Genomic DNA, 19040 nt, shown 5'->3' on the forward strand with positions numbered 1-19040 from the left:
GACCCTATATGAGAAAATTCCAACAGAAATTGCTATCTAGGAATGACAAAACGCTTTAGACTGGAAAACTGCTAATAAAGGGGCACTCCAGGCAAAACTGATACACTATTATGTCCTATGCAGGGCCTGAGGGAGGGATGTATGATTCAAAGAATATCAAAGAGATGATCTCTGCTATGCTCTGCTCCCACAGGGCTCGCACTAGGCATAACATAGTGTATCTGTTTTACCCAGAATAACTGTAAAAAATGTATACAGTCATGCTCGGATCAAAAGTGGACACAGACAGCTGAAGACCCCTGTGCAAGAACAGTATATGGCCCCCACTTTTTATGCTGAGTTTGTCTCTATATATTGTGTAATTACATAAACATACAAGGTGGTTTCATACGCACATTTGCACAAATAAGAAATGCAAATAAAAATACTGGTCCATATTTAGTACTTTTTTGTTGACGAACTTGCAGTTTGAGTATTGCAACTCTCCCACACCCCAATATTCAACATAAATTACTTTCAACCAGTGTTATCAATGTATCTGCCATGTTTATTTTCCAATACAATTGTTTTTCTTTACCAGCTTGCCTTTCGTACAACATATGGGTTTAACTAGAAAAATAAACTGTATTCAATGGTTAAAAACACATAGAACCTACTGCTCACAACGTACACATGACTAATAAGGCCTTTAAAACATAAATTACCACTTTAAAAAAAACATAAAATACAACACGTTTGGCTACTACAAGAACATTGTGGTTATTGCAATTTTTAAAAATTGCTTATTACGTTGCTCAGGTTCCTGATGACACAAAGTGCATCTCCGTATTTCTCGCTGCTCCTTGAATGCACTCGACCTTTGGCTTGAATATGAAGGGGAATGCTTTCTTGAAAGACTTTCTGAAGTTAGCCCCCATGAAAGCATACACAATAGGATTAACAGAGGAATTGGAATAACACATACAATGTGCAAAAATTTTTATCTTGTAGGTTTCATAGCTTTTCTGAAAATTTGAATCAAAGGCTTGAAACAAAATGAAGAGCTGAATTGGTCCCCAACAGAAAGTGAACAGTAGAACTATCACCACCACCATCTTGGATATCTTTGCTCGTACTGCCTCAGATCTCTCTGCCAAGAGCTGAACCTGGAGGAATAAAAAAAAAACAAAAAAAAAAACGCTTTCATTTATAATTTATAATTATATAATTTACAAAGTGTCTAAAAGTATAATTTTAAGCAATGTTCTTCTATTTGTAATATAAGAAACTGCTCATACTAATGGTATTTCAGCCTTAGGTTTGAGACTTTGCAAATAACTAAAAAGATTTCAAATAATTTGAGATGAAACAGGTTTTTAGGCAGGTTTCAAGGCGTGACTCACTTTAGACCTGTAAATCTCAAACTATGAGGCAGGCTTCACTGGTGAGGCGCCCCCTAGTTGTTGATAAGGTACTGCTGGAGAGGTAGCTTTGACAGAAGTGATCATTTGCAGCACAGGTTTTTTCCTGGCTGTACCAGTATCTGGTTTAGAAACTTAACAGGCTCCCCTTGTGCTTATTTTAATAATGGGTACTGGGGAAAAGTAGACAATAAATTGAGATCAATTTTGAATTTTGGCATAGGCATCGACTGCTGTTGATGCCCCATAATTGCCATGTTCTGGCTGGAGAAGCCCTCTTTGATACTAAAGGTCCTTTTACACTGACCCATTTTGGCCAATACAATGAGCGCCAACCAACAAGACAGCTCGTTGATCGGCACTGATTTGCTCCTTTCACAAGGAGATTGTATGGGGACAGGTGCTCGTTACTCCGATCGTTCATCTCCATACATTTCTATCATGTCAGCAGCACGTCTGTGCTGCTGGGAGATGTGCTGCCGACAACGATATTATTTTTGGCATTTAAAACGATACAATCAGCTGATGAACAAGCGTTTCCTCGTTCATCTGCTGATCGCTGCCCTGTTTTCAGAGGGCAATTATCGGGAACCAGCGTTCTGTGAACGCTCGTTTGACCGATAATTCACCAATGTAAAAGGACCCTAAACCTCCTAACTTTCATCAGAAGGTTTAAAATGACTAATTAGAATGTTACAAGATAAATGGTCAGTCATGCCTAATCATCTCAATGTTAAAAACAGTTAGACCTTGCAGTCTATTCACCGTGTTTACTAACTCTAGCACCAATTGTACACATAGGGATTAGGCTGGTCATATAAATTCGATTTTAGCAGCAGAGCCCCCTAAAATTATCAGGTCCAGTAGGTAATCACATAGGTCATTTGAAACAAGGATCTGATATATTGGATGATCCTTGTGTCAAAAGCTATTAAATGTCTTTCCGTTGAGGGGTTAAACCGACGGAAACCTCCGACGGAACCCCTCAACAGGAAGACGACGCTGATGTGAACACAGCCTTAAGCTGGCAAAAGACATTTAATAGCTTTTGACACAAGGATCATCCAATATATCAGATCCTTGTTTCAAATGACCTATGTGATTACCTACTGGACCTGATAATTTTAGGGGGCTCTGCTGCTAAAATCGAATTTATATGACCAGCCTAATCCCTATGTGTACAATTGGTGCTAGAGTTAGTAAACACGGTGAATAGACTGCAAGGTCTAACTGTTTTTAACATTGAGATGATTAGGCATGACTGACCATTTATCTTGTAACATTCTAATTAGTCATTTTAAACCTTCTGATGAAAGTTAGGAGGTTTAGGGTCCTTTTACATTGGTGAATTATCGGTCAAACGAGCGTTCACAGAACGCTGGTTCCCGATAATTGCCCTGTGTAAACAGGGCAGCGATCAGCAGATGAACGAGGAAACGCTTGTTCATCAGCTGATTGTATCGTTTTAAATGCCAAAAATAATATCGTTGTCGGCAGCACATCTCCCAGCAGCACAGATGTGCTGCTGACATGATAGAAATGTATGGAGATGAACGATCGGAGTAACGAGCACCTGTCCCCATACAATCTCCTTGTGAAAGGAGCAAATCAGTGCCGATCAACGAGTTGTCTTGTTGGTTGGCGCTCATTGTATCGGCCAAAATGGGTCAGTGTAAAAGGACCTTTAGTATCAAAGAGGGCTTCTCCAGCCAGAACATGGCAATTATGGGGCATCAACAGCAGTCGATGCCTATGCCAAAATTCAAAATTGATCTCAATTTATTGTCTACTTTTCCCCAGTACCCATTATTAAAATAAGCACAAGGGGAGCCTGTTAAGTTTCTAAACAAGATACTGGTACAGCCAGGAAAAAAACCTGTGCTGCAAATGATCACTTCTGTCAAAGCTACCTCTCCAGCAGTACCTCATCAACAACTAGGGGGCGCCTCACCAGTGAAGCCTGCCTCATAGTTTGTCAATCAGCCAGTCGCCATTACTAAGGTGGTAGTAATAAAGTTTAAAAAAATACAAGGACATAGAAAAAATATTTTATTGAAATAAAAAACCCCCATACAATCCTTGTTAATCATTTTTTTGAGAATAAAAAAAACGCTGTCATCAAAGTAGTCCTCGAATCCGAAGTAGTCCAACAAGCGAACCTGTAAAAAATCAGTTCTATTTCAATGAATGGGGTTGTTTCTGCAGCAGATGCATGGAGTTCTGCAAGTTCTATTCTATGTAAATAATCGCATAAATGTAAGCGATCACACTAAAATCTGAACCATATGATGTAGTGAATACATATAGACAGTTTGTGTGGGCGGTAAATTGTGTGAAATGAAGGCAAAATCTGCGATACATCTTGATGATTGGCAACAACATAAGCTTCTTCTTTGTCATACCCCCCTTTGCATTACCTGATAGTTGTTGTCAATGGGCTCCACAACAGGTCTGCTCATTCTTTTCAGCATGAAAGCATAACATAAACAAATAGTTAACAGTGGTAAGAGGTATACTGCAAGAAATGTATACAAGATGAAGGCTTTTTGATGTGCAGCAGTCGGAAATGCTTCAATGCAGTAGGTTTGTGGTCCATACCAGTATCCAGTACTCAGTTTTTGATACATTGCACAAGGAATGGATAATACAAAGGAGCCTGTAAATAATTGCCAAATGTTAGCCACAAAGGAAAATCCGATTACTAGTTGCAAATGTACTGTAGGTTCACAATGCTCGCTACATTGTTGCCTGGTTACCTGAAATCTATAGGGATCATTATATATTTTCTACCCCTATGAGAGGTTTACACTTTTACATACAACTAATAATCTATAAGTGCTATAGATTTAGACAGACACACCATGCATTACACTCTCATGACATGAGTTCAAAACGTCCTTATTCCAACACTTGATATCACTATGGTCACTGCATAAGTAGAAAGTGTTTTCTATCACAAATAGCCCATTCATTAAACTGTTACCTATTGCTTTAGACATGTCTAATTCTGAATGTATAACATATTGGTTTTTTTATGTTTGTTGGTGAAAATGTCTAATTTTGACAATATCTCCAATAAAGCATAGTGGATACCAAGAAAAAATATTCAGCAATGAACAATACTGCAATTACAACAATCTTATACATTTTAATTTAGAGGATGGAGGGGTGGAACAATAGGATTAGAGACGGAGATGAAGTGGAGATTCCAGATTCAATGCAGATGTCCAATTGTAGTCTCTAGACTACAACTGGGCATCTGCTTTAAATCTCTAATTTTCACTTAATCCACGCCTTAGGCCTCATGCCCACTTCAGTTTTTTCCTTCAGGGTGCTATCCATTTTTGTCATGGATAGCACCCTGAACCCATTCATTTCAATTGGCCATGCACACTTCCGTTGTTTTAACAGAACCGTGCGGCCGTTCCGTCAAAGGTTATGCAGGTCCTACTCCTGCCCGTTTTTGACGGAACAGTCTCGGTCTTTGCATTGAATTTGGTCCGTGAAACAACATCCGTGTGCAGCCCCTTTGTGACGGGACCGTCATTAACGGCCGTACAACGGCCGACGGAAGTGTGCATGCTAATTATTCTCCGTAATGATAATCAATAATTCTATGTCCAGCTGAAAGCAGGTCACCCTTTAAGATGTCCATGCGACGATCGTTTTTAGACTATCATCCCACAAGTTCTATTGTATTATATTTGCCTTTGTTTTTCCTATACTAGGTCTGTTATAAAATGTTTAACGTTTTATCAATGAACGAGCAGCTACTTAAAAGTAGAATAAATATATTGCATCAGTAAAATTATACTTTGACTTTGCTAACTTCGATGCAAATTAACATCATTGGCAATGTAATTTGCTCCCGTTGAAGTGGCAGTTAATGACGTGTGAAATTATATAGCAACTTGTACAATTTCAAACAATTTCCCCACAATGTAAACATCTTATGTCTAGAAATATGACTGAAGACCAATTATGTTCCTGAAATATCATTATAAAGCTGAGCGAAGGATGTAATTATAGTAAATTAGTAGCACAACTATAGGAAAGAGTATAAGGTAGGGGATCAAAATAAAAGACCCCACAGACCAGATTTTATTTAAATACATTACCGTTCTTTGTACGTGTTGTTAAAATATGTTGTTGTTGTATGCATGTGAAAAACTAAAATTATGTTTCTGATTTAAAAAAATATATATTACCGTTAAAGTACAACTGGCCTACACAGTCAAAGCCACCATTTAATGTCCTTAACCCCTTACCGCACCAGGACGCACCGGTACGTCCTGCATTGAAGTGCTTTAAGGCACAGGGACAAGGTGACAGAACTGTGCCGTCAACTGTTTATGACAGTTGATCGGCACAGTAAGACGGCAGGGGACCAATCACAGCGGTCTCCTGCCGGCGATCGCTGTGGTTGGTCAGTCAAAGCAGACTGACCAATCACAGCTCCATGACGTGGTGCATGTGATGGCGCAGGCTCAGAAGCTGGCTTCTGAGCAAGCGCTATCACTGCCGGTAATCAGATGTCCGACACCCCTTTGCAACGGCCAGGACCGGAGCTAGGCTCCGATCCGGCCGATTAACTACTTCGATGCATCGATCAACGCGATCGATGCATCGAAGTGTCTTGTAGCCTGTCGGCAACCACGATGGTTGCCACAGGGGCGGGTGTCAGCTGTTTGTCACAGCTGACATCGTGCTCTAACGACCCAGGACCGGAGCTAGGCTCAAATCCGGCCGATTAGCCCCTTAGATGCAGCTATCGCTGCATCTAAGTGATTAGATCGCACCCTATGGTTGCTAATGACAACCATCGGCACCCGCGGGTGTTCCGATGTTTGCTATGGCAACCGTAGCCTAACAATCACTTCCTAGTACGGAAGCCTATTAGGCCCCGCCGGGAGGCGAAGCCTAATAGGCTTGCTGTCAGAGAATGGCTGACAGCTCTAATACACTGCACTATGTAGGTAGTGCAGTGTATTAGAATAGCGATCAGGGCTTCATGCCTTCAAGTTCTCTAGTGGGACACAAAAAAAGTTAAAACAAGTTAATAAAAATGTTTTAAAAAAAAATAAGTTTCATGAAAAAAATAAGTTTCAAAAAACACTATAACAGCCTTTTTTCCTATAATAAGTCTTTTATTATAGGAAAAACAAAAAAACATTAAAAAAAGTACACATATGTGGTATCCCTGCGTCCGTAATGACCCAAACTATAAAAATATCACTCGTTTTTACTCGTACGGTGAACACCGTAATCTTTTTTAATAAAAAACTATTCCAGAATCGCTGTTTGTTAGTCACTACCCCTCGCAAAACAGAATGAAAAAAGGGATTTAAAAGTTGCATGTACCCCAAAATTATACCATTAAAAACTGCAGCCCGTCCCGCAAAAAACAAGCCCTCCCGCAGCATTTTTGACGGAAAAATAAAAAAGTTATGGCTCTCAGAATATGGTGACACAAAAAATACATTATTTGAAACAAAAGTGATTTTATTGTGCAGACGCTGCAAAGCATAAGAGAAACTATATACATCTGGTATCGCTGTAATCGCGCCGACCCGCCGTAAAAAAAACAAAAACGTCAGAATTGCAGGTTTTTGGTCACCTTGCTTGCCAAAAAAAATGAAATACAAAGTGATCAAAAAATCGTAACGGAAGAAAGAAGTTGAGATCCAGCGCACAAATGTGTTAAAATGGAATCCAGTTCCAATTTTATTGGAAAAACAGCATAAAACAGGGAGTCTTATTCCCCAGTGGGTGCGCTTTCATTTTTCTTCTACCTATATCCACCCTACCCACTGGGGAATAAGACTCCCTGTTTTATGCTGTTTTTCCAATAAAATTGGAACTGGATTCCATTTTAACACATTTGTGCGCTGGATCTCAACTTCTTTCTTCCGTTACAATTTCATCAGCGTGTGCCGACACGAGGATCCGTGCGCATCAGGCATTCTGTTATTCTTCTGCCTCAAGGTGAGCTGGAGGTTCCCTCCTATTTACTTTCTTGATCAAAAAATCGCATGTACCCCAAAATGGTACCAATGAAAACGACAGATTGTCCCGCAACAAATAAGCCCTCACCCAGCTCCGGTGGAGAAAAAATAAAGAAGTTCTGGCTCTCAGAATATGGTGATGCAAAATGTGCAGAGTGTCCAAAAGCGGATAAGATCTGGCACCATTTATCAGTGCGACACCGGCCACATATCTATGAATTATTATTTATTTACCCCATTATAAAAACCCTCTTATTATGCCCCTGATCTACTCTGCATAGCTTACATATGCCCCCACATCATAAACTGAAATACCAGCAAAACCCCAAACAAAACTACCAAGCAAAATCTGCGCTCCAAAAGCCAAATGGCGCTCCCTCCTTTCTGAGACCTGCAGCGTGCCCAACGGGCAGTTTACGTCCACATATATGGCATTGCCATACCCGGGAGAACCCGCTTAACAGTTTGAGGTATTTGTCTTCAGTGGCACGAACTGGGCACAAAATATTGTGCACTAAAATGGCACATACCTGTGGAAATTTGCAATTTTCACTTCGCACCATCCACTGAGCATTTCTAATAGAAAAAAAAACCTGTGTGGTCAAAATGCTCACTACACCCGTTAATAAAATGCCTTCAGGGGTGCAGTTTCCAAAATGGGGGTCACTACTTGGGGGTTTGTTTTACTATTTGACCCCAGAGCCCTGCCATTGTATGCTAATGCTGCGAAAATCACCAAAATAAGTCTCACATGCGCCTTTCACTCCTAAGCTCTGTCATATGTCCAGGCAAATGATAAATGCCTTGAGGGGTGTAGTTTACAAAATGGGGTCACTTCTCAGGGTTTTATACTCTACTCTGGTACCTAAGGGAGCTCTGCAAATGCGACATGGCGCCCCTACACCAGTCCAGCAAAATCTGCGCTCTAAAAGCCAAATGGCGCTCCTTCCATTTTGAGCTCTGCCATGTGCCCAAACAGCAGTTTAGGGCCACACATGGGATATTGCCGTACTCCGGAGAAATTGGGTAACAAATTATGTGTTGTTTTTTCTGATATTACACCTTGTGGAAAAAAAAATTGGGTGCAAAACTACAGATTTTTGGGAAAAAAAATAATTTTCCATTTTCACTGCCTCATTCTAATACAATCTATGAAACACCTGTGGGATCAAAATGCTCAGTACACCCCTAGATGATTAGCCTAAGGGGTATAGTTTCCAAAATGGAGTCACTACTCAGAGGTTTCTACTGTACGGGTACCTCAGGGGCTCTGCAAATGCGACATGGCACCCAAAAAACAATCAACCAAAATGTACATGCCAAGTAGCACTCCTGCATTTCTGAGCCCTGCGGTGTATCCAAGCAGCAGTTTATGACCAAATATGGGATATTACTGTACTCGGGAGAAATTGGTTTACAATTGTTGGGGCGCTTTTATTCCTTGTGAAAATTAAAAAAATTAAACATTTTAGTGGAAAGAATGTAGATTTTCATTTTCACTGCATAATTCCAATAATTCAGCAAAAAAACTGTGGGGTCAAAATGCTCCCTATACCGCTAGATAAATTCCACGAGGGGTATAGTTTCCCAAATGGGGTCACTTTTGCCGGGTTTGCACTATTTTGGCCCCTCAGTGGCTTTGCAAATGTGACATGGGGCCGCAAACCATTCCAGCAAAACTTGAGCTCCAAAAGTCAAATGGCGCTCCGTCCTTTCTAACTTCCGCCATGTGTCCAAACAGCAGTTTATTACCACATATGTGGTATTGCTGTGCTCAGAAGAGTTTGCTTTACAAATATTGGGGTGTTTTGTCTCCTTTATCTATTGTAAAAATGAAAAAATCTGAGCTAAAACTAAATTTAATTAGAAAAAAATTTAGATTTTCAATTTCACGTCATAATTCCCATAAATTCAGCAAAAAACGTGTAGGGTCAAAATGCTAACTACTCCCCTAGAAAAATTCCTTGAGGGGTGTAGTTTCCAAAATGGGGTCACTTTTGGGGGGTTTCCACTGTTTTGGTCCCTCCAGGGCTTTGCAAACACGACATGCCACCGAAAACCATTCCAGCAAAATCTGCGCTCCAAAATCCAAATGGCCCTCGTTCCCTTCTGAGCCCTGCCGTGGGTCCAAACAGCAGTTTATTACCACATATGGGGTATTGCCGTAATCGGGAGACATTGCTTTACAAATGTTGGGGTGCTTTTTCTCCTTTATTTCTTGTAAAAACTAAAACATCGTATGTTTTTTCAGAAAAAAAGTAGATTTTCATTTTCACAGACCAGTTCCAATAAATGTAGCAAAAAACCTGTGGGCTAAAAATGCTAACTATACCTCTTGAAAATTCCTTGAGGGGTGTAGTTTCCAAAATGGGGTCACTTTTGGGGGGTTTCCACGGTTTTGGCACCACAAGACCTCTTCAAACCTGACATGGTACCTAAAATATATTCTAATAAAATAGAGGCTCCAAAATCCACCAGGTGCTCCTTTGCTTCGAAGGCCGGTGTTTCAGTCCATTACAACCCTAGGGCCACATGTGGGATATTTCTAAAAACTGCAGAATCTGGGCAATAAATATTGAGTTGCGTTTCTCTGGTAAAACCTTCTGTGTTACAGAAAAAACTCTATTACAAATGAATTTCATTAAAAAAAAAATAGAAATTTGTCAATTTCACCTCTGCTTTGCTTTATTTCCTGTGAAATGCCTAAAGGGTTAAAATAATTTCTGAATGCTGTTTTGAATACTTTGAGGTGTGCAGTTTTTAAAATGGGGTGATTTATGGGGACTTTCTAATATATAAGGCCCTCAAAGCCACTTCAGAACTGAACTGGTCCCTGAAAAAATAGCCTTTTGAAATTTTCTTGAAAATGTGGGAAATTCTATCTAAAGTTCTAAGCCTTGTAACGTCCTAGAAAAATAAAAGGACGTTCAAAAAATGATGCAAACATAAAGTAGACATATGGGAAATGTTAACTAGTAAATATTTTGTGTGGTATTAGTATCTGTTTTACAAGCAGATACATTACAATTTAGAAAAATTCAGATTTTTGGAAATTTTCTCAAAAGTTTCTTACAAATAAATATTGAATTTAACAACCAAATTTTTCCAGTATCATAAAGTACAACATGTCACGAGAAAACGATCTCAGAATCGCTTGGATAGGCAAAAGCATTGTGGAGTTATTACCACATAAAGTAACACGTCAGATTTGCAAAAATCGGCTGTGTCCACAAGGCCAAAACAGGCTTAGACACTAAGGGGTTAATAAACATTCATGGAAATGAAGCTTGTCACTTCAGTTATAATGGTACTGTTGATTTCTAGAGAATAAAACGGTTTTATTCTCATGAAAATAAACTCTTAAACATTTTTGTGACTGAAAAACTGTTCCATTCACAGGAATGGAACTTGCAGAAATCCACGCACCTGCTGCATAAAAAAACCCATTCCGATGAATGGAACTTTATTCTGCAAAAAAAATAATTAGCTGTGTTTGACTGCACCCTAAATATTCAAGATTGGCATTTTATTTGCATACCAGCAGCCATAAAATGGGGAAACTATTACTTTTTCCACCTGTTATCCTAAAGTTTTACACTCCTAGGTATCTAGCTATATGGCTGTAGTCTTAAGCAGGCCATACACATAATATGTTGGCTAAAAATATAATTTGTATTGGGGTCTAAAGACTGTCTGCCATGGGGGGGGGGGGGATCAGGCATATTATATTGTAGCATGCCTGATCTTTAGTTCTCCCGGAAGATAAGCACTGCCAGAGGTGTCAAACTCCCTACTAAGTGCAGAGTTCGAGCCGTGAAAAACTGTTCAAGTGTCAGCCGCATTTCCCGGCCCGACCATGGTACAGGTGAAGGGGACTCCTGGCATTATAGACATGTTATGATGCTAGAAGTCCCTGCCTCCCCAGCTCCATGGGGAGGCAGGGACCCCTAGCATCATGAAATGTGTGACGCCAGGAGTCCCGTTCACCTGTACCGTGGTCGGGCCTGGAAATGTGGCTGACACTTGTACCGTTTTTCACAGCCCGAACTCGGTCGTGTGCAAGAGGCCTTGGACTCTGTTTACACTAGCTTTATGGCTTCTATTTATAATGTAGCCATGGCAGCCATACCAGATCTGTTTTGAAATAAATCCTGAGAATTTCTATTTACTCATAATAGATTTCATCATGTTTCCAACAGGGTTCCATTATTTTTTGCCTAAAGCCCCTATCACACTGGCCGATTTTGGCCGGTGCAGCGAGCGCCGATCAACGAAACATCGTTGATCGGCGCTCGTTTGTTCCTGTCACACGGAGCTATGGATGGGGACGAGCATTCGTTACTCCAATCGCTCGTCCCCAGACATTATTATCATGACGGCAGCGCATCTCCCTGTTTACACAGGGAGATGTGCTGCCGACAACGATAATATTTTACTTTTTTTAAACGATATGATCAGCAGATGAACAAGCGTTTGCTCGTTCATCTGTTTACCGCTGCCCTGTTTACACAGGGCAATTATCAGCAACACTTGTCTGCCCGAAAATTGCCCAGTGTAAAACCCCCTTAACTGTTTATGAGCTTAGAAGTAATTCATAATGTCGTCAATTGAAATGCAGGATGCCACTGAAGTGCAAATTAAACAAAAAATGTAACAATAGTGTATAATAAACTACTAATAATTGTGATTTCATTATTATCTGATCATTTGTCAAGCTACAATAACATAAAAGATATAAACAGTCCTGGCCAAAAGTTTTGAGACTGACCACAAATTTGGGTTTTCACAAGGTTTGCTGCTTCAGTGTTTTTAGATTTTTAAGTCAAATGTTTCTATGGTATACTGAAGTACAATTATAAGCATTTCGTTTTTAAACTTTTATTGACAAACACATCAAGTTTATGCAAAGACTCAATATTTAAAGTGTTGACCCTTTTTTTCGCAAGACTTCTGCAATTCACCCGGGCATGCTGGATATCAGCTTCTGGGCCAAATCCTGACCGATGACAACCCATTCTTGCCTAATCAGTGCTTGGAGTTTATAACAATTACTGTGTTTTTGTTTGTCTATCCCTTTTTAGAGGATTGACCACAGGTTCTGAGGAGATCTGGGGAGTTATCTGGCCAAATGTCAATGTTTTGTTCACCGAGCCACTTAGTTATTACTTTTGCCTTGTGACATGGTGTTCCATGCTGGAAAAAGCATTGTTCATCACCAAATTGCTCCTGAATCGTTGGGAGAAGTTGTTCTTGGAGGATGGTTAGATACCATTCCTTATTCATGGAAGTGTTCTTAGGCAAAATTATGAGTGAGCCCACTCCCTTGGATGAAAAGCAACACCACACATGAAGGGTTTCAGGATGTTTTACTGTTGGCATGACACAGGACTCATGGTAGCATCCACCTTTTCTTCTCCGGACTACCATTCTTCCAGATGCCCCAAACAGTCTGAAAGGGGCTTCATCAGAGAAAATTACTTTACCCCAGTCCTTTGCAGTCCAATCCCTGTACTTCCTGCAGAATGTCATTCTGTCCTTGATGTTTTACCAATCCCGTAGCTGAATCCTCTTTAGGAGATGGTCCTGGAACTTGCTGGGCTGTCTTGGACGCCCTGAAGTATCTTCACAGCAATTGAACCTCTCTCTTTGAAGTTCTTGATGATCCGATAAATGGTTGATTTAGGGGCAATCTTACAAGCAGCCATGTCATTGCCTGTAAAGTCCTTCTAATGCAAAGCAATGACGACTGCAAGTGTTTCCTCTGAGGTAACCATGGTTAACAGAAGAAGATAATGATTTCAAGTACCATCCCCCTTTTAAAGCAACCAGTCTGCTCTTATAATTCAATCAGCATGACAGAGTGATATCATCTGCCTTGTCCTCGTTAACACTTTCTCCTCAGCTAACAAGAAGATCACTGGAATTATGTTAGCAGGTCATTTTCTGGCAGGGATGAAATGCAGTGGAAATTTTTTTCTTGTGATTAAGTTAATTTTTATGGCAAGGAATGACTTTGCAATTAATTTTAAATAATCTGATCATTCTTCAGAACAATCTAGATTTAATGAAAATTGCCACTATAAAAACTCAGGAAGAAAATTTTGTAAAAACAAAAATTTGTGTCAGTCTCAAAACTTTTGGCCCGGACTGTACACCTATTCAATTAATTCCATCTGAATCCCACAATGCAGTATACTGTGCCTATTGCATGTAAAAAGTATACGTTAATTCCTACAGAACACCGTTTCCTACAATAACCCCTTATGTACAGCAATTAGTTTAGGCCTAAACCCTTGATGCACCAGGACGTACCGGTATACCCTTTTGCAGTTGTTGAAGTATAGAGCGAGCTCACGCACTGCGGGTGCCAGTTGTGTATTACTGCTGACACCCTGCACTATGACCCTGATCCTGGCTGTTTAACCACTTAGATTCCACGTTCAATAGCGACATTAGAAAGTGGGGACGGCCCTCTTCAATAGCCCATCGTCCGTAACGCGATCGAGAGGTACCGATGGTTGTCATGGCAGCCCGGGAGCCTAATGAAGGCACCCAAGTCTTCCTTCCTTTGCTGGTTCATATCCCCTAGGGATATGACTTATAAAAAGTGTAAACAGTAGTTAAATAAATGACAACATGTAGAAAAGAAGACAGCACGGCACTCACCATTTGCAAAAGGTTTCTCTTTATTCCAAGATTGAGGCAGGCAACACAGGATTCAAAAGACAACAGAGCTGACTGTTTCACGTCCTTCAGACGCTTTATCAAGGACGTGAAACAGTCGGCTCTGTTGTCTTTTGAATCATGTGTTGCCTGCCTCAATCTTGGAATAAAGAGAAACCTTTTGCAAATGGTGAGTGCCGTGCTGTCTTCTTTTCTACATGTTGTCATTTGCTGAAACTAACTTCAACACGCACTGAGCCCCGCCAGACAAAGGCTGTCGAACCACAGGTCCCAGCGAGCTGAAGCACAGAGTCTGTGACATTGCAAGCTAAGGCAGTACCAACCATTTTTCATTTCTACATGTTGCACAGTAGTTAAATACAGTTTTCAGTAGTGTACAAAAGATAAAAAAATATTTAAAGTTGAAAAACCCTTCTCCCATTTTTCCTCTAAAGTAATATAAAAAATAAACAAAATTGGTATCGCCGCATTCGTAAAAGTCTGAACTATTAAATTTAACATAATCTTATTTAACTCACACGGTGAACGCCGTAAAAAGTTAAATGCCAGAATCACTGTTTTTTTTTTTTTTTTTATACTTTAGCTCTCAAATACATTGTAAAAAAAAAAAAGTGATCAAAAAACTCCTATGAACCAAAATAATGGTAAAAATAAAAACTACAGTTGTCCTGCAAAATATGGACGCTCCCAGAACATATGCAGGAAGGAGCCCTCAGCTCCTTGACAACGTGGACAGACAGGAATAGTTATATGTCCCATCCTAAATAATTTGGAAGGTGTGTAATAGATTTGGTGGAAACATTTTAATTGAATAAGTCGGTCTCTTGTAGATATTAAGGTACCTGTTAGAGTGGATAGCATTTCCTTATGATCGTTTGTAGATACAGAGGAACGAGTCTGAGACCATCGGTCCAGGGCTCTAACAAGTTTATTAGAAGATACAGTTAATAGCAGTCTATAAAGTATGGATAATCGTTTAGACAACATCTCCGGTGTCACCCAATCCTCAACCGGGGATGTACATAATCTGAATTTATATCCTGCAAATTGTGACCAAAGAGCATGTCTAAGCTGGAAATAACGGAACCGGAGATGGGTCGGGATTTAGTGTTTGGACCTAAGTTTTGCGAAGGTAGCTACTTTATCCTCTATTACCACATCCTCCAAGGTCAATATACACAGGGTTGCCCACTCACTAGGGTTAGGAAGTCCTTCTAACTGTTGCAGAAGCGGGTTATACCAGAGCGGTGTTCTAGGCGACCAGGACTGCTCCTTTGAGTTAAAGAGCAGCATCGATCTCTGCCAGATTTTCAGAGTAGTCTACATAGGAATTGTAAGTCTTTGTCCCGGGGGGGGGGGGGGGGCTGTCTATAGACAGAGTTCACCAGGGCTTTATAGGAACCAAGAGGGGAAGCTTCTAGCTTAGTACAGGGCTTAAAATGTCTATGGGTAAACCACCACGAAACATACACCAGTTGGCTAGCAAGGAAGTAGAGATATAGGTTCGGGAGGGCTAGCCCACCCTGCTCAGTGGGCAGTTGTAGTGTACCCAGAGCAATTCTAGGAGCACCGCCTGCCCAAATAAAAGATCTGAGATCTTTGTCAATATTGGAGTACAGTGATAAAGGTAGCCATACTGGAGAATTGTGAAAGAGGTATAAAAATCTAGGTAGGAACTTCATTTTGAACAGATTAATTCTGCCTGTAACTGTGAGGGGGAGGTGTTTCCAACTATCAAAATCTTTCCTGAGACGTTGTACTAGAGGAATGACATTGTCAGGTATAAAACTACAAATATCAGAACTAATCACTATACCTAGATAGGTAATTTTATCTGCCCATTGTATCTGGTAATTTTATCTGGCCGCATTGTCTATCACCATTACCAAAGATTTTGACCAATTCACACGGAGCTCAGAGAAGGATGTAAATAAATCAAACAAAGATAATAGTGCCGGCAGAGACACGCTCCTCCTTCTCCCCCATCTTGAAGCCCTTTATATCGGGAGAGGCTCTTATAGCTATTGCTAGTGGCTCAATGGCCAGTGTAAAGGAGAAGGAGATAGCGGGCAACCTTGCCTAGTCCCTCAAGCTAGCGTAAATGAAGGGGAAATGTGACAATTCATTTTAATACTTGCTGTAAATTGGGAGTATAGTAGCTGTACCCGTCAGAAAAATCTGGGGCCAAATCCAAATTTGCCTAGAACAGACTACAGATAGGACCACTCTACTGAGTCTAATGCTTTCTGAAGATCCAAAGGGGCAACAACTGACTCTATATTAGATGATATGTTGGTAAAGAGCCTCCAAAGATTAACATCAGTGGCCTTACCTGGCATGAAGCCAGATTGCATGAATAATATGAGATATAATCTTTTGAATACGCATTGCCAAAATTTTAGCTAATATTTTAATACAAATAAGGAGAGAGATAGGTCTGTATGAGCCACAGTCTCTAGGATCCTTAAGAGGCTTGGGGATCAGCACAATAAGAGCCTCTCTCATAGAAGGGGGAGGGTAGTACCTCCACTGAAGTATTGAAAAAGGGTAAGCAAATGAGGGACAATCAGGTCGACTTGCAATTGATACCATTCTATTTGCAGACAGTCCAGACTCTGGGTTTTCCTGTCTCGAAAGGAGCTAATAGCCTCTGTAATTTCCTCTACGGTCAGATCAGCTTTCAAAAAATTGACGTCTTCACTATCCAGGATGGGGATCATAATGTTATCTAAGTATGCCTCTAGTTCAGATGGATTATTTGAAACCTTAGAGGAGTACAAATCAGAGTAGAACTTAGCAAAGACATCATTAATGGCTAAGGGGGTCACTGACAGACATCCCAGTATATGAGGTGATTTCTGAAATAGGATTTGGTGTGGTATCCTCTCTAGGTAAGTAAGCCAGCAAAAGGCCATTCTTATCTCCCTGCTCAAACACTCTCTGTTGGGAATATAAGGTTTTCTTCCTAGTGAGTTCAGTTAGTAAAAGGGTATATTCACTTTGCCTCGCCATAAACTTAGTAAAGGCCGAAGAGTCCCTAGTCCTGAGATATTCTTCTTCTGCTACAACCAGTTCAGCTTCAAATCCTATACGTTGTTTAGCTAGTCCCTTTCTATGTGAGGATATATTGCTCGTACAACCACCCCTCTGATATATGCTTTGAAGGCATCCCACATCAGATTGCTATCAGTCGATCCTAGGTTAGTATTCCAGAAATCTGTAATTTATTTTTCTAAGGAAGTCGCGATCTCAGTGCAGGACTCATTCTCCATATTTTCCGTTTTGCAACTTCAGGGAACCCCAGTGTGATCATGAGCGGTCCAATTACCCCAAGGGAGGTATTGTGCATCTACCACATATACTAGCGAAGCATAATTTCCAAATGCCAGGTCGATTCTGGAAAAGGACCTATAGGCAGGTGAGTGTCAGGAATAAGCCAGGGAATGAGGATAACGAGTCCGCAAATGATAAGTTGCAGCCCAATTAGTCAAAGGGGAACTACACCCCGGGACTCCCCCCAGTTTATCTAATTCAGAGCACACCAAATGGTTGAAATCACCGAGGAGCAAAAGAGGTGCAGGGCCAAACTCAGTCACGAGCAACATTATGTCATTAAGTAATTGGACAGTGGCCGGAGGAGGATTATAGACATTAACAATGATAAAGGATGTAAAATGACACAGCAGCACAATTATATCTTCCCAGAGGATCTATCTTAACAGATGTAACCTCACATTGTAAAGATTTGTGGACAAGCAAAGAGACCCCACAGGAGTAAGTGGAGTAAGAAGCATGAAAACCATGCCTGACCCATGGTCGTGTGAGAGCTCGTAGTTTGGAACCGAGTAAATGAGTCTCTTGTAAAAGTAGAATTTGCGGGTTGTATGTGGGGAGAAAATTAAAAACTATGGACCTTTTAAATTTGTCATTAAGTCCTCTCACGTTCCAGAAGATAATTTTAAGATGGAGTAACGTCTCCATAAGTGATATTAAATACAGTACAGATCCGGAGGACATAATTATACAAGGGTTGAACACATAAGTTGTTCCCCCTTTGGGAATTATTAACTCCAGCGCTCCCAGAGACCAGATCACCAGTCCACATGGTTAGACAAGTCATATATAAACAAGCAGACAAGTATGAAAGGCATAAACAATTAAACCCAACCCCACCCTACCCATCTCCCCGAACTCGGGACAGGTTTCAATTTCCAATTTCAGCATATAGCACAAAAACAAAGACCGAACTACAGGGTATGCTTAAATTGTTAGTGAAAGGGGAAACAACCTTCCCCTGGAGTGCAGTAAGGATATTTAATTAGAACTACTAGGCTCAATAGAGCTACAACATGGAAGACAGGAGCGTTGCAGCTATATATCCAAGTCAGGGTATAACTATAAGTCTTTCCAGAAGAGCAAAGTTAGGAACATGTTCCACGACAAGGAGTAAGTTCCCTTGAATAGATTTACCCATCAGACATGAGGACATCAGCAAGAAGAATGAAAATCTTTACAGAAGAGCGAAGTTAAAAACATGTTCCAGGGTGTAGAGTAATTCCCCTCGGTTATATTTCCTTACAGCATAGGGAGATACCATCCCACAGGAGTAGAGGAATCAGAGTTCATCACGTTCCATCCAGGCAAAAACCTCTTCAGGCTTATCAAGGAATATTGCAGAGCCGTTGTACACCAATCTGAGTTTGGTGGGGTATACCATAGAATAGACTATTTGTTTCTCCCTCAGACATTTCTTGGCCTCCATAAATCGCTGCCTCTGCTTTTGCAGCTCCAACGAATAGACGGGAAAGAATTTCTTATCCTGGTTAGTATGTTTCAGAGGCCCGTTTCCTTGCTAGTTCCAGCAATTTGTCTCTGTCTTTGAAATTCAGAAACTTGGCAATGAAAGTGCATGGCGGCGCCCCAGATGGAGGAGCTCTAGTCGGGATCTGAT

The 19040-nt window shown here is 40.6% G+C and overlaps 1 protein-coding gene across 1 annotated transcript in view; it reads right to left on the bottom strand.

Annotated features, from left to right (window-relative positions):
- Window positions 1–586: 586 nt before the first annotated feature.
- The window catches only part of LOC142742514 (G-protein coupled receptor 54-like), a 91130-nt gene continuing 72676 nt past the window's right edge, over window positions 587–19040 (bottom strand). Inside the window, exons 4-5 of the mRNA XM_075852338.1 lie at window positions 3818–4056; window positions 587–1145 (exon numbers count right to left, since the gene is read on the bottom strand). Of these exons, the coding sequence (XP_075708453.1) occupies window positions 795–1145; window positions 3818–4056 (590 nt within the window). The 3' untranslated portion in view covers window positions 587–794. The remainder of the gene's footprint in view (window positions 1146–3817; window positions 4057–19040) is intronic.

The sequence above is a fragment of the Rhinoderma darwinii genome, chromosome 1, assembly GCF_050947455.1.
Source record: "Rhinoderma darwinii isolate aRhiDar2 chromosome 1, aRhiDar2.hap1, whole genome shotgun sequence".
In the NCBI taxonomy this organism is placed as follows: Eukaryota; Metazoa; Chordata; class Amphibia; order Anura; family Rhinodermatidae; genus Rhinoderma; species Rhinoderma darwinii.